The 17,315-nt window shown below is 52.0% G+C and overlaps 1 protein-coding gene across 2 annotated transcripts in view; it reads left to right on the top strand.

Moving 5' to 3' along the window:
* The first annotated feature begins 6,481 nt into the window (after positions 1 to 6,481).
* LOC146009843 (uncharacterized) overlaps positions 6,482 to 17,315 on the top strand; it is a 36,076-nt gene continuing 25,242 nt past the window's right edge. Inside the window, exons 1-4 of one of the 2 annotated variants that reach the window (XM_083150381.1) lie at positions 6,482 to 6,635; positions 7,405 to 7,568; positions 10,372 to 10,450; positions 13,784 to 13,881. In XM_083150381.1, coding sequence (XP_083006507.1) covers positions 10,417 to 10,450; positions 13,784 to 13,881 — 132 coding nt within the window. In that variant the 5' untranslated portion in view covers positions 6,482 to 6,635; positions 7,405 to 7,568; positions 10,372 to 10,416. Of the gene's footprint in view, positions 6,727 to 7,404; positions 7,569 to 10,371; positions 10,451 to 13,783; positions 13,882 to 17,315 lie in introns of both variants that reach the window. The other variant, XM_083150382.1, reaches the window with a different exon arrangement.

The raw sequence follows: 17,315 nt of genomic DNA, 5'->3' as shown, positions 1-17,315 counted from the left end.
TACACTTCTTACATAAAGGCCTGCATGGGTCAGAGGAAGGTACACAGGTAAGGATGGCACAGAAGCACTAAGTACTGGAGTTCTCTTTAGTGTATATATATATATATATATATATATATATATATATATATATATATATCAAAAAGAAGGGGCCACACAATGCGCTCAATGAAGTGACTAAGCTGCAACCCTGAAGGGGTCCCCTGTTAGATGGGACCCAGTATAGAGATGAAAAAAAGGGGAAGTTTCAGGGTGCGCTGAGACCTTAAGTTATTAGACAGTAATTTTACGATAAAATTGATTTAATAAACATTTGCTCACAGAGCATAGCAGTGTATAACAAGGTCACAAATACAGTTACAGTGCATAGAATGATGGTATGTCTATTTTGACCGTGGTCGAAATACGCCCAATAGGCCTATTGGGCGTATTTCGACCACGGTCAAAATAGACATACCATCATTCTATGCACTGTAACTGTATTTATGTGACCTTGTTATACACTGCTATGCTCTGTGAGCAAATGTTTATTAAATCAATTTTATCGTAAAATTACTGTCTAATAACTTAAGGTCTCAGCGCACCCTGAAACTTCCCCTTTTTTACATATATATATATATATATACCTGAAACTTCCCCTTTTTTACATATATATATATATATATATATATATATATATATATATATATATATATATATTTGCCATCCTTTATGGAGAACGTGTCCCTTTAAGGAAGAAACCAGCACTGGACCAGAGCTTTTTGTAGCAAAAAAACTTTTTTATAAATCCAACTCAGGGAATAGCTTTACAATGGCATAAGTCCGGCTTGTCCCCACCCTCAGGCATACACATATACGTCCTTTGGGGACCAAGTGCAGATCCTGGCTTGAAGATCTACTCACAGTAACGTATATGTGTATGCCTGAGGGTGGGGACTAAATGTTCCAGACTAAGTGGTTACATACTGTGACAAGCCGGACTTATGCCATTGTAAAGCTATTCCCTGAGTTGGATTTATAAAAAAGTTTGGTTCTTGTTTCCTAGCACGGCCACAATCTTATGGATCGTGTACCTTTAAGTTAAGTTACACGATCCACACGATGGACCCGATTTCCTTTGAAATCAGGTCCATTTTGCCGGCTAAGTCACAATATCGGGGGCATCGCGTCGGTCGGGACCATTAACATTGGTCCCGACGCGACCGACGCGATGCCCCCGATTTCCCCATAGGCTTCAATGTTAAAATATTTTTTAACATTCAAATCGTGAGGATCGCGTCGGTCTTGTGCCATTATAATGGCACAAGATGAGATGGACAAGATTAAGTCCATCTCACCTTTAAAAAAATGTGAAAAATGTGAACTGGGCCAATATGACCCATTTCACATTATAGATGTCCCCGTCGTCACCCCACGATAGACGCCAACCCGAAGCGTGGCGAGCGCAGCGAGCCCGCGAGGGGCGGCGGTGCGCGTCCTCCGACCTTTTCATTCCCCTACTATCCACTAGGGCGTGGAGTGAGAATAGAATAGTGTGGCGAGCGCAGCGAGCCACCGAGCCCGAAGCGTGGCGAGCCCCGCGAGGGGACGCGGATACCTTCACAGGTAAACGCGTCCCTTCGCGGGCTTCACAGGTATCCGCGTCCCCTCGCCACACTATTCTATTCTCACTCCACGCCCTAGTGGATAGTAGGGGAATGAAAAGGTCGGAGGACGCGCACCGCCGCCGCTCGCCACGCTTCGGGTTGGCGTCTATCGTGGGGTGGGGTTTACGTCGTTAAATTTGGGGGTCTAGGGAATATTTTACATTGAATCCAATGTAAAATCGGGTCCCAGGGACCCGATTTACATTTCATTCAATAAAAAAATCGGGCCCAAAATCGGGTCGGTCGCATCGCATGCGATGCGATCGACCCGATTTTTCCGACACGACCACCCCGATGTAAATCGGTGTGGCCGTGCTAGGAAACAAGTACCAAAAGTTTTTTTACTACAAAAAGCTCTGGTCCACTGCTGGCTTCTTCCTTAAAGGGACACGTTCTCCATAAAGGATGGCAATTATATGAATATATAAAACCGGGCACGGACACTATTGGAATCTAAGCGTTGTGCTACCAATCGATTTGCTATATATATATATATATATATATATATATATATATATATATATATATATATATATATATATATATATATATATATATATATATATATATATATATATATATATATATATATATATATATACACACACACACACAAACACAGGGGGCCCAGCACTCACTACAACAAACTAACTCACCTTAACATTCAAATAATCAATAAATAAATAATGGGGTTTTAGTTCATGAATTGATCAATGCATTTAAGCTTGCAGCCCATCGCCAAGGGACCCCATTTCACTGCAAGTCCTACACTAACTGGTTTTCTTGGGAACCTGGCACCTGCTTACACATCATAGCTAAAATGAACATGTGTTTTTTCTCTGGGTTAATGCTCAACTGCCAAGTAACATGGCTTTTATAAGGTGAGACAATCCCAAACACAGCACCTGAATTAGTATTAAAGGGGCAGCTGTCACAGGTTTCAGGTAAATGAGCTTATCAAGGGTGCATGAGAAAGCTATGATCACAGTAACAGAGGTTAATTAAAAATCAACCCAAATATATAGATACAGAAGTACCAACACACTCGCCATTCCTAGGAATGGGGTGCAAACAGCACCCACATCCCAGGGTGGGGTGCGGTGGCCTGTAACCACACACTCTAGTAAATACAAACACAGGGGGCCCAGCACTCACTACAACAAACTAACACACACACACACACACACATATACATACTTGTTTGGCGGCCTGGCACTCACCCAACGGGATACAGCTGCCTGGGTGCCTTCCGGATACAGTGAATACCAGAAAGAACTCACAACAGCGGCACTCAATAGGAACTTTTCAGCGTGTATTTTCAAAAAACAAAAACCAACGTTTCGGGGCCCGTGGTGCCCCTTTGTCAAGGTGTGAGTAACCACACCTTGACAAAGGGGCACCACGGGCCCCGAAACGTTGGTTTTTGGTTTTTGAAAATACACGCTGAAAAGTTCCTGTTGAGTGCCGCTGTTGTGAGTTCTTTCTGATATATATATATATATATATACCGCTGGTCCTGTACAAATCGCTGTGTGTAGGACGTGTGTCGCTGTCACCAGGGTAAGGATGGAACAGAAGCCCCAAGTACTGGAGTGCCGGTGTTCTCTGTGTGTAGGACGTGTGTCGCTGTCACCAGGGTAAGGAGGGAACAGAAGCACTAAGTACTGGAGTTCTCTTTGGTATATATATATATATATATACACATATACATACATACACACACACTGCTTGTCCTGTACAAATCGGTGTGTGTAGGACGTGTGTCGCTGTCACCAGGGTAAGGAGGGAACAGAAGCACTAAGGCCCTTATTCTGATCGGTGCGGCCCGATCAGAATATGCGGCCACAACCGTGCAGGCGAATCCCCACCTTCCATACGGATCGCCACCTCCGTCCGTACGCGGATATGTGGCGATCCGCATGAAATTGGACGGGGATACGCCTCCTCCGTCTTGGGAGCAGCCCCTGCATTCGATGGTCGCCGAACATCGAATGCAGGGCCGCACGCTCCACCAGGTCCCGCCACCCTAGACCACACGGACACTTGTCCGTGTGAAATCATGTATGGGGGCGGGCAGCTGACATCCGGCGATGTCAGATGCCCGCCCCCTACACACGCATCACGGCTTCATTACCATGCATACGCCCCGCGTTTGCATGGGAACGCCCATGAAACACGGGGCGTATGCATAGGGTAATGAGGCTAAGTAGCCCCTCACGCCCCTCTACGCCCCCTGTGCGGCGTGTCAAGAATACGTGCGGCGAAATCGCCTGCACATGCGCAGAGTGACCTCTGCACATGCGCAGACGATAACCATCGGCGGGACGTCCGCATGCGGTAAAATCCGCACCGACCAGAATAAGGCCCTAAGTACTGGAGTTCTCTTTTTCTCTTTGGTGTGTATATATATACACACACCGCTTGTCCTGTACAAATCGCTGTGTGTAGGACGTGTGTCGCTGTCACCAGGGTGGATGTTTCATATTTAGTCATCGTCCATGTTCTCTCTATTGAGAACAGGGTAGTGACAGACTGCTCAGCGCAAAGCTCCTCTCGCCCCATGTGCAGACCCCATTACTCTCTCTGCACATGTTACATCTGCCCCTGCAGTGCAGCATGAAACTTTTGTTTTGTGGTCAGGTCTGACTCAGGCCCATAAATACCTTGACATGCAGCCTGGATCCAGAATAGCCACTACATGCAGGACCGTGTGGATGTGCAGGAGGTAGGCTGACATAGCAATAAGGCAGATACGTCAGGGAACCTGGTGACATACGTTGCTTTGGTGCTTTTATACCGCACTGATGGCGTCGTCCAGGTGAGTGGAGTCCGCCGGAAGACTCGCAGTGGAACCATACTTGCCTACCTGACCCTCTCCATGCGGGAGAAAATGCTCTGTTCCCTGGTTATGTGTATGATTGCCATCACCTGTGGTGAAACACCTTTACCTAGCTCCCCACAGGTGCTGGCAATCCTACATTATCCATACCTCCCAGCATGCCCCTCTCCAGGAGGACACAATGCTCTGTTCCTGGGCTTCCCTGGTAATGTATGATTGCCAGCACCTGTGGTGACACCTTTCTTATCAGTTACCTAGCTCCCCACAGGTGCTGGCAATCATACATTATCCATACCTCCCAGCATGCCCCTCTCCAGGAGGACACAATGCTCTGTTCCTGGGCTTCCCTGGTAATGTATGATTGCCAGCACCTGTGGTGACACCTTTCTTGTTACCTAGCTCCCCACATGTGCTGGCAATCCTACATTATCCATACCTCCCAGCATGCCCCTCTCCAGGAGGATACAATGCTCTGTTCCTGGGCTTCCCTGGTAATGTATGATTGCCAGCACCTGTGGTGACACCTTTCTTATCAGTTACCTAGCTCCCCACAGGTGCTGGCAATCATACATTATCCATACCTCCCAGCATGCCCCTCTCCAGGAGGACACAATGCTCTGCTCCTTGGCTTCCCTGGTAATGTATGATTGCCAGCACCTGTGGTGACACCTTTCTTATCAGTTACCTAGCTCCCCACAGGTGCTGGCAATCATACATTATCCATACCTCCCAGCATGCCCCTCTCCAGGAGGACACAATGCTCTGTTCCTGGGCTTCCCTGGTAATGTAGGATTGCCAGCACCTGTGGTGACACATTTCTTATCAGTTACCTAGCTCCCCACAGGTGCTGGCAATCCTACATTATCCATATCTCCCAGCATGCCCCTCTCCAGGAGGACACAATGCTCTGTTCCTGGACTTCCCTTGTAATGTATGATTGCCAGCACCTGTGGTGACACCTTTCTTATCAGTTACCCCGCTCCCCACAGGTGCTGGCAATCATACATTATCCATACCTCCCAGCATGCCTCTCTCCAGGAGGACACAATGCTCTGTTCCTGGGCTTCCCTGGTAATGTATGATTGCCAGCACCTGTGGTGACACCTTTCTTATCAGTTACCTAGCTCCCCACAGGTGCTGGCAATCATACATTATCCATACCTCCCAGCATGCCCCTCTCCAGGAGGACACAATGCTCTGCTCCTTGGCTTCCCTGGTAATGTATGATTGCCAGCACCTGTGGTGAAACACCTTTACCTAGCTCCCCACAGGTGATGCCGGTAATCATACATTATCCATACCCCCCAGCATGCACCTCTCCAGGAGGACACAATGCTCTGCTCCTTGGCTTCCCTGGTAATGTATGATTGCCAGCACCTGTGGTGAAACACCTTTACCTAGCTCCCCACAGGTGATGCCGGTAATCATACATTATCCATACCCCCCAGCATGCACCTCTCCAGGAGGACACAATGCTCTGCTCCTTGGCTTCCCTGGTAATGTAGGATTGCCAGCACCTGTGGTGACACCTTTCTTATCAGTTACCTAGCTCCCCACAGGTGATGCCGGTAATCATACATTATCCATACCCCCCAGCATGCACCTCTCCAGGAGGACACAATGCTCTGCTCCTTGGCTTCCCTGGTAATGTATGATTGCCAGCACCTGTGGTGAAACACCTTTACCTAGCTCCCCACAGGTGATGCCGGTAATCATACATTATCCATACCCCCCAGCATGCACCTCTCCAGGAGGACACAATGCTCTGCTCCTTGGCTTCCCTGGTAATGTATGATTGCCAGCACCTGTGGTGAAACACCTTTACCTAGCTCCCCACAGGTGCTGGCAATCCTACATTACCAGGGAAGCCCAGGAACAGAGCATTTTCTCCCCGAAGGAGAGGGTCAGGTAGGCAACCCTGGGGTTGGTATGGTCCACACACATACAGAGGAGCACCTGGGGATGCTGGAACGCAAAATCCGGAAGAGTGATGGAACGCAGAGACCGATAGGATGTGGAACGCAAAGTCCGGTGGAACGCACAGGCAGGACGTCATGTGACTCGCACAGGCCGGAAACGAGTCAGAAGCTACACGCCGGAAGCCGGCTGTGCTACATTCCCCGGGTGAGAGGAGGCTGTGACGGACGGGGGTAAGTCCGCACATATATATACGCGAGGCGATATGGTAATACATTGGAGATCAACATGGAGGGAGCTGTAACGTCAGCGGGCCGTGCGGAGGTGCCGTGCTCCCCCCACCCACCTACCTCATACCCCGGCACGGGCCCCATTACACTGTGACCCCCATGCACCTCCCTGGTCCCATAATGCCCCAATCCCCTAATAGCAACACCCCTCATACCCCTATATATCCCTGAGCAGCCCCCACCTCACAGCACCAGCATATGCCAGGGATATGACACACTGAGTAGTTACAGGGAGGAGGGCCCTGCTCTCAGGGGTACACGCTATGTGTGTGTGTGTGTGTGTATATATATATATATATATATATATATATATACTCCGATTGCGTGTCCGGCACTCCCCGCTTTTTGTATACAATTGTTATGCCCGGGTGCCTTCCCTGTGGCACTGTGTCCACCAATATATCCTCCAATAAATAGGCGTCACTCCGGGGCTGTAGTGTAACAATCAAGTGAAGTTTATTCCTTCTCCACGGTCTACGCCGTTTTGGGTGTTTAACCCTTCGTCAGGACCAGGCGTAGACCGTGGAGAAGGAATAAACTTCACTTCACTTGCTGGGAATGGGACGCTACAGTCCCGGAGTGACGCCTATTTATTGGAGTGTATATATATATATATATATAATGTGATACATTCCTGTATATGTTGTCTCTCATATAAAACTAAGTACAGCACCTGGAGCTTTGTTACATGTTAATCATTTATGTTCCTCAGTGTATTAGTGTATAACACATCCTGAGAGACAGCCGACCCCGTGTGTCAGGAGGACCCAGAACCTCATCGCGGTGCCTCCACCTCACTCACTGATACATGAGAGGCACAATGACCAGAAGATCCTGGAACTCACCAACAAGATCATTCAGCTGCTGACCGGAGAGGTGACTGCTGGGAATGGGATGTTATACAGTAACACCGGGGGATGTGACCGGAGAGGTGACTGCTGGGAATGGGACGTTATACAGTAACACCGGGGGATGTGACCGGAGAGGTGACTGCTGGGAATGGGACGTTATACAGTAACACCGGGGATGTGACCGGAGCGGTGACCGCTGGGAATGGGACGTTATACAGTAACACCGGGAGATGTGACCTGAGAGGTGACTGCTGGGAATGGGACGTTATACAGTAACACCGGGGATGTGACCAGAGAGGTGACTGCTGGGAATGGGACGTTATAAAGTAACACCGGGGGATGTGACCGGAGAGGTGACTGCTGGGAATGGGATGTTATACAGTCACACCGGGGGATGTGACCGGAGCGGTGACTGCTGGGAATGGGACGTTATACAGTAACCCCGGGGGATGTGACCGGAGAGGTGACTGCTGGGAATGGGACGTTATACAGTAACACCGGGGGATGTGACCGGAGAGGTGACTGCTGGGAATGGTACGTTATACAGTAACACCGGGGGATGTGACCGGAGAGGTGACTGCTGGGAATGGGACGTTATACAGTAACACCGGGGGATGTGACCGGAGAGGTGACTGCTGGGAATGGGACGTTATACAGTAACACCGGGGGATGTGACCGGAGAGGTGACTGCTGGGAATGGGACGTTATACAGTAACACCGGGGATGTGACCGGAGCGGTGACCGCTGGGAATGGGACGTTATACAGTAACACCGGGAGATGTGACCTGAGAGGTGACTGCTGGGAATGGGACGTTATACAGTAACCCCGGGGGATGTGACCGGAGAGGTGACTGCTGGGAATGGGACGTTATACAGTAACACCTGGGGATGTGACCGGAGAGGTGACTGCTGGGAATGGTATGTTATACAGTAACACCGGGGGATGTGACCGGAGAGGTGACTGCTGGGAATGGTACGTTATACAGTAACACCGGGGGATGTGACCGGAGAGGTGACTGCTGGGAATGGGACGTTATACAGTAACACCGGGGGATGTGACCGGAGAGGTGACTGCTGGGAATGGGACGTTATACAGTAACACCGGGGGATGTGACCGGAGAGGTGACTGCTGGGAATGGGACGTTATACAGTAACACCGGGGGATGTGACCGGAGAGGTGACTGCTGGGAATGGGACGTTATACAGTAACACCGGGGGATGTGACCGGAGAGGTGACTGCTGGGAATGGGACGTTATACAGTAACACCGGGAGATGTGACCGGAGAGGTGACTGCTGGGAATGGGATGTTATACAGTAACACCGGGGGATGTGACCGGAGAGGTGACTGCTGGGAATGGGACGTTATACAGTAACACCGGGGGATGTGACCGGAGAGGTGACTGCTGGGAATGGGACGTTATACAGTAACACCGGGGGATGTGACAGGAGAGGTGACTGCTGGAAATGGGACGTTATACAGTAACCCCGGGGGATGTGACCGGAGAGGTGACTGCTGGGAATGGGACGTTATACAGTAACACCTGGGGATGTGACCGGAGAGGTGACTGCTGGGAATGGTACGTTATATAGTAACACCGGGGGATGTGACCGGAGAGGTGACTGCTGGGAATGGTACGTTATACAGTAACACCGGGGGATGTGACCGGAGAGGTGACTGCTGGGAATGGGACGTTATACAGTAACACCGGGGGATGTGACCGGAGAGGTGACTGCTGGGAATGGGACGTTATACAGTAACACTGGGGGATGTGACCGGAGAGGTGACTGCTGGGAATGGGACGTTATACAGTAACACCGGGGGATGTGACCGGAGAGGTGACTGCTGGGAATGGGACGTTGTACAGTAACACCGGGGGGTGTGACCGGAGAGGTGACTGCTGGGAATGGGACGTTGTACAGTAACACCGGGGGGTGTGACCGGAGAGGTGACTGCTGGGAATGGGACGTTGTACAGTAACACCGGGGGATGTGACCGGAGAGGTGACTGCTGGGAATGGGACGTTATACATTAACACAGGGGGATGTGACCGGAGAGGTGACTGCTGGGAATGGGACGTTATACAGTAACACCGAGGGATGTGACCGGAGAGGTGACTGCTGGGAATGGGATGTTCTACAGTAACACCGGGGGATGTGACCGGAGAGGTGACTGCTGGGAATGGGACGTTATACAGTAACACCGGGGGATGTGACCGGAGAGGGGACCGCTGGGAATGGGACGTTATACAGTAACACCGGGGGGATGTGACCGGAGAGGTGACTCCTGGGAATGGGATGTTCTACAGTAACACCGGGGGATGTGACCGGAGAGGTGACTGCTGGGAATGGGACGTTATACAGTTACACCGGGGGATGTGACCGGAGAGGGGACCGCTGGGAATGGGACGTTATACAGTAACATCGGGGGATGTGACCGGAGAGGTGACTGCTGGGAATTGGGCGTTATACAGTAACACCGGGGAGGTGACTGCTGGGAATGGGACGTTATACAGTAACACCGGGGGATGTGACCGGGGAGGTGACTGCTGGGAATGGGACGTTATACAGTAACACCGGGGGATGTGACCGGAGAGGTGACTGCTGGGAATGGGACGTTATACAGTAACACCGGGGATGTGACTGGAGAGGTGACTGCTGGGAATGGGACGTTATACAGTTACACCGGGGGATATGAGCGGAAAGGTGACTGCTGGGAATGTGACGTTATACTGTAACAACGGGGGATGTGTCTGGGTGATGACTGTATCATTGTGTGTGTTAGGTTTCTATAAGGTGTCAGGATGTCACTGTCTATCTCTCCGTGCAGGAGGGGGAGTATATAGAGGAACACAGGGGTCTGTACAAGGACGTGATGATGGAGAATCACCGGCCCCTCACATCACTGGGTAAGAGGAGACATTTATTGTACAGGGGAGAGCAGGTATGGGGGTCCCCTATATACACCCAGCATCTGATAATCACATATATACCATGTCCTCAGTCACTGCGTGTCTCCTACAGATGGGCCAGTAACAGGAATACCCCAGAGAGATGTCCCCGTCCTCTGTATTCCCAGGATAATCACATATATACCATGTCCTCAGTCACTGCGTGTCTCCTACAGATGGGCCAGTAACAGGAATACCCCAGAGAGATGTCCCCGTCCTCTGTATTCCCAGGATAATCACATATATACCATGTACTCAGTCACTGTGTGTCTCCTACAGATGGGCCCAGTAACAGGAATACCCCAGAGAGATGTCCCCGTCCTCTGTATTCCCAGGATAATCACATATATACCATGTCCTCAGTCACTGTGTGTCTCCTACAGATGGGGCCAGTAACAGGGATACCCCAGAGAGATGTCCCCGTCCTCTGTATTCCCAGGATAATCACATATATACCATGTACTCAGTCACTGTGTGTCTCCTACAGATGGGCCCAGTAACAGGAATACCCCAGAGAGATGTCCCCGTCCTCTGTATTCCCAGGATAATCACATATATACAATGTCCTCAGTCACTGTGTGTCTCCTACAGATGGGCCCAGTAACAGGAATACCCCAGAGAGATGTCCCCGTCCTCTGTATTCCCAGGATAATCACATATATACCATGTCCTCAGTCACTGTGTGTCTCCTACAGATGGGCCCAGTAACAGGAATACCCCAGAGAGATGTCCCCATCCTCTGTATTCCCAGGATAATCACATATATACAATGTACTCAGTCACTGCGTGTCTCCTACAGATGGGGCCAGTAACAGGAATACCCCAGAGAGATGTCCCCGTCCTCTGTATTCCCAGGATAATCACATATATACCATGTCCTCAGTCACTGTGTGTCTCCTACAGATGGGCCAGTAACAGGAATACCCCAGAGAGATGTCCCCGTCCTCTGTATTCCCAGGATAATCACATATATACCATGTCCTCAGTCACTGTGTGTCTCCTACAGATGGGCCAGTAACAGGAATACCCCAGAGAGATGTCCCCGTCCTCTGTATTCCCAGGATAATCACATATTTACCATGTCCTCAGTCACTGTGTGTCTCCTACAGATGGGTCCAGTAACAGGAATACCCCAGAGAGATGTCCCCATCCTCTGTATTCCCAGGATAATCACATATATACCATGTCCTCAGTCACTGTGTGTCTCCTACAGATGGGCCAGTAACAGGAATACCCCAGAGAGATGTCCCCGTCCTCTGTATTCCCAGGATAATCACATATTTACCATGTCCTCAGTCACTGTGTGTCTCCTACAGATGGGTCCAGTAACAGGAATACCCCAGAGAGATGTCCCCGTCCTCTGTATTCCCAGGATAATCACATATATACCATGTCCTCAGTCACTGCGTGTCTCCTACAGATGGGCCCAGTAACAGGAATACCCCAGAGAGATGTCCCCGTCCTCTGTATTTCCAGGATAATCCCATATATGCCATGTCCTCAGTCACTGCGTGTCTCCTACAGATGGGCCAGTAACAGGAATACCCCAGAGAGATGTCCCCGTCCTCTGTATTCCCAGGATAATCACATATATACTATGTCCTCCGTCACTGTGTGTCTCCTACAGATGGGCCCAGTAACAGGGATACCCCAGAGAGATGTCCCCGTCCTCTGTATTCCCAGGATAATCACATATATACAATGTACTCAGTCACTGCGTGTCTCCTACAGATGGTCCCAGTAACAGAGATACCCCAGAGAGATGTCCCCGTCCTCTGTATTCCCAGGATAATCACATATATACAATGTACTCAGTCACTGCGTGTCTCCTACAGATGGGCCCAGTAACAGGAATACCCCAGAGAGATGTCCCCGTCCTCTGTATTCCCAGGATAATCACATATTTACCATGTCCTCAGTCACTGTGTGTCTCCTACAGATGGGTCCAGTAACAGGAATACCCCAGAGAGATGTCCCCGTCCTCTGTATTCCCAGGATAATCACATATATACCATGTCCTCAGTCACTGCGTGTCTCCTACAGATGGGCCCAGTAACAGGAATACCCCAGAGAGATGTCCCCGTCCTCTGTATTTCCAGGATAATCCCATATATACCATGTCCTTAGTCACTGCGTGTCCCCTACAGATGGGCCCAGTAACAGGAATACCCCAGAGAGATATCCCCGTCCTCTGTATTCCCAGGATAATCACATATATACAATGTCCTCAGTCACTGTGTGTCTCCTACAGATGGGCCCAGTAACTGGAATACCCCAGAGAGATGTCCCCGTCCTCTGTATTCCCAGGATAATCACATATATACCATGTCCTCAGTCACTGTGTATCTCCTACAGATGGGCCCAGTAACAGGAATACCCCAGAGAGATGTCCCCGTCCTCTGTATTCCCAGGATAATCACATATATACAATGTCCTCAGTCACTGCGTGTCTCCTACAGATGGGGCCAGTAACAGGAATACCCCAGAGAGATGTCCCCGTCCTCTGTATTCCCAGGATAATCACATATATACCATGTCCTCAGTCACTGTGTGTCTCCTACAGATGGGCCCAGTAACAGGAATACCCCAGAGAGATGTCCCCGTCCTCTGTATTCCCAGGATAATCACATATATACCATGTACTCAGTCACTGTGTGTCTCCTACAGATGGGCCCAGTAACAGGAATACCCCAGAGAGATGTCCCCGTCCTCTGTATTCCCAGGATAATCACATATATACCATGTCCTCAGTCACTGTGTGTCTCCTACAGATGGGCCCAGTAACAGGAATACCCCAGAGAGATGTCCCCGTCCTCTGTATTCCCAGGATAATCACATATATACAATGTCCTCAGTCACTGCGTGTCTCCTACAGATGGGCCCAGTAACAGAGATACCCCAGAGAGATGTCCCCGTCCTCTGTATTCCCAGGATAATCACATATATACCATGTCCTCAATCACTGCGTGTCTCCTACAGATGGGCCCAGTAACAGGAATACCCCAGAGAGATGTCCCCGTCCTTTGTATTCCCAGGATAATTACATATATACAATGTCCTCAGTCACTGCGTGTCTCCTACAGATGGGCCCAGTAACAGAGATACCCCAGAGAGATGTCCCCGTCCTTTGTATTCCCAGGATAATCACATATATACCATGTCCTCAATCACTGCGTGTCTCCTACAGATGGGCCCAGTAACAGGAATACCCCAGAGAGATGTCCCCGTCCTTTGTATTCCCAGGATAATCACATATATACCATGTCCTCAGTCACTGCGTGTCTCCTACAGATGGGCCCAGTAACAGAGATACCCCAGAGAGATGTCCCCGTCCTCTGTATTCCCAGGATTGTACAGAGGAGAATCACAGGACCCCACAGGAGGATCAGGTAGGTGTGGCTGTAGCGTTGTACCAATCACACAGTGACTTCTTGTATGTATATGACGCATGGGGAGGCTATTGTGCAGTAGGGGGTGGGGAGAAGGACGTATGAGACTCTGCGACCAGGTTGGGTTTGTGTGTAAATGATCACAGGCTCCTGCACCCCCTGTGGGTATAGAAGGGAGGCTTAGCACTAGGTAATATATCCTGCAGTCTCCCACATCCACGGGAAACTGACTTTTATTCAGAGCTTATGCAGTTAGTAATTCTCCAGTCTCCTTATGGAAGTGTGATTTCTGGGACTGCATCCAGCACTGTGTAGGCACCCACAGTGGGTGTGTGTCTGCCCCCTCCCCCACAGCGGGGGGTGTCTCTGCCCCCCCACCCTCCCCCACAGCGGGGAGTGTCTCTGCCCCCCCTCACCCTCCCCCACAGCGGGGGGGTGTCTCTGCCCCCCCTCACCCTCCCCCACAGCGGGGGGGTGTCTCTGCCCCCCCTCACCCTCCCCCACAGCGGGGGGGTGTCTGCCTCTCCCCCCCTCCCCCACAGCGGGGGGCGTCTCTGCCCCCCCTCCCCCACAGCGGGGGGCGCCTCTGCCCCCCCTCCCCCACAGCTGGGGGTGTCTCTGCGCCCCCCCCTCCCTCACAGCGTGGGATGTCTCTGCGCCCCTCCCCCACAGCGGGGGGCGTCTCTGCCCCCCCTCCCCCACAGCGGGGGGCGTCTCTGCCCCCCCCTCCCCCACAGCACTGCAGCACTGTGTAGGCACCCACAGTGGGTGTGTGTCTGCCCCCTCCCCCACAGCGGGGGGTGTCTTTGCCCCCCCACCCTCCCCCACAGCGGGGGGTGTCTCTGCCCCCCCCCCCACCCTCCCCCACAGCGGGTGGTGTCTCTGCCCCCCCACCCTCCCCCACAGCGGGGAGTGTCTCTGCCCCCCCTCACCCTCCCCCACAGTGTCTCTGCGCCCCCCCCTCCCTCACAGCGGGGGGTGTCTCTGCGCCCCTCCCCCACAGCGGGGGGCGTCTCTGCCCCCCCTCCCCCACAGCGGGGGGCGTCTCTGCCCCCCCCCCCTCCCCCACAGCGGGGGGCGTCTCTGCCCCCCCCCTCCCCCACAGCGGGGGGCGTCTCTGCCCCCCCCCCTCCCCCACAGCGGGGGGCGTCTCTGCCCCCCCCCTCCCCCACAGCGGGGGGCGTCTGCCCCCCCTCCCCCACAGCGGGGGGTGTCTCTGCCTCTCCCCCACCCTCCCCCACAGCGGGGGTGTCTCTGCCCCTCTCCCACAGCGGGGTGTGTCTCAGCCTCCCCTCCCCCACAGCGGGGTGTGTCTCAGCCTCCCCTCCCCCACAGCGGGGTGTGTCTCAGCCTCCCCTCCCCCACAGTGGGTGTGTCTCAGCCCCCCCTCCCCCACAGCGGGGGGTGTCTCAGCGCCCCCCCCCACAGCTGGGGGTGTCTCAGCCCCCCCCCCTCCCCCACAGCTGGGGGTGTCTCAGCCCCCCCCCTCCCCCACAGCTGGGGGTGTCTCAGCCCCCCCCTCCCCCACAGCTGGGGGTGTCTCAGCCCCCCCCCTCCCCCACAGCTGGGGGTGTCTCAGCCCCCCCCTCCCCCACAGCTGGGGGTGTCTCAGCCCCCCCCCCATAGCTGGGGGTGTCTCTGCGCCCCCCCCCTCCCCCACAGCTGGGGGTGTCTCTGCGCCCCCCCCTCCCTCACAGCGTGGGATGTCTCTGCGCCCCTCCCCCACAGCGGGGGGCGTCTCTGCCCCCCCTCCCCCACAGCGGGGGGCGTCTCTGCCCCCCCCCTCCCCCACAGCACTGCAGCACTGTGTAGGCACCCACAGTGGGTGTGTGTCTGCCCCCTCCCCCACAGCGGGGGGGGGGGGGGGTGTCTCTACCCACAAAGGCAAAGGGATAAACTGTGTGGGGGGCCCTAGCTTTTTCATGTGTACTGGGCTTTGGGTTCTGGAACAGAGGTTGGATATATGACATTGATGATTTTCCTTCTTGGACATCTGAAGAGCGATGACACTGGTAATCCCTTTGTCAGGTTGTACTGGGAGAGGCCTGGCTGTATCTATCCCCTTGCGGGTGCAGATATGGAGGTGCTGTTCTAATCTACCATCTGACTGCCTTACGGATGGTCCTGGCTGTTTCCTGGGCAGATTTCAGAGGACATCCACTTTGGCCTGTGTTTGGGGGAACTCCTTACCATGGTGGATAATGTACCTCTATACAACTCATGTTTGGCTTGGTGGTTCTGCTAAACCAGGCATGGGCAAATTTTGGCTCCCAGCTGTGGTTGAACTACACATCCCAGCATGCTCTGTAACAGTTTTAGCATGGCCAAATAGCAAAACTGTAGCAGGGCATGTTGGGATGTGTAGTTCAACAACAACTGGAAGCCAATGGTTTCCCATTAACAATCATTAAACGATCATCGTTGCTGGTGGATCCGGAACCTAAGAGAATTGTCCTGAGCCGAGGCTGTGCCCTATATCACTAGGCAGAGCAGAATCAGGTCTTTCATGTCGTGAAGTGGGCGACAATTAGGGTTAGTGTGGTCAATTGGAAAGGAACAAGAGAGAGAGTGGAGGGGGAGCACCATCAAGGGAACGCTTGGGATCTCCAGACATTGACCAGATGGCCACAAGGCTGAATAAGTATCTCTTTTGCTATAGAGCCAGGTCAGGAGACCTTTAGATGGCCATGGAGGATGATCTGATGGGGGAGGATGGTACTGATGGCCCGGATGATGGCCCGGTGGGGTTTGATGGCCTACTTCTCTTCATGTTGCTGCTCATCTTCTCACTCTCTGTTCATGGTTGTGGATCCTCCTTGGTGCCAACATCTCAGATCTGTTTCCATACCCAGGTTTGGCTTGGCTCTGACGATCTGAGGATTTTCTGCATGATTGGCCTGGACTATGATCTCTGCCCATTATCCAGCTCCAGCGACTACCATAGGGTTTGGGGACTAGGTTGGGCTGTATTTACACAATCTTATTCCTTCCGGGAAGTTGCTCTATGCAGAGGGTCTTCATCTTCTAGCAGTAAAGGGCCAGGATTCGGTCCTGTTCTGAAGGCGTTCAGTGATGGGGCCTCCATATCTTCCACCTGGATCTGGCCCTGTTTGAACCTACAGTCAGTGGACCGGTGTTGGCTTATGTGAAGGTGTCTTTCCTGCTGGCTATTACATAGTTACATAGTAGGTGAGGTTGGATAAAGTTCCACCTATGCTTATAATAGTTTATCCCTTGTTGTATAGTATGTTCTGATATTTATAAGACAGATTTATGTTTGGAGGGTCCTGGAGTTGGTGTCTTAGTTTTCCTCTATTAACATTTCATTGTGACAGAATGATTTTGGCTTCCAGGCAATTACACAGCTGCGATTTTTAATTGTACAAGCACCCTGATGGGTGCTTACAATGTGAAATGCACCCCCATTGTCAATG

The sequence above is a fragment of the Crinia signifera genome, chromosome 6, assembly GCF_055691185.1.
Source record: "Crinia signifera chromosome 6, ASM5569118v1, whole genome shotgun sequence".
Lineage (NCBI taxonomy): Eukaryota > Metazoa > Chordata > Amphibia > Anura > Myobatrachidae > Crinia > Crinia signifera.
Note: the sequence above shows the minus strand (reverse complement) of the source record. Positions and strands in the feature narration are given on the sequence as shown.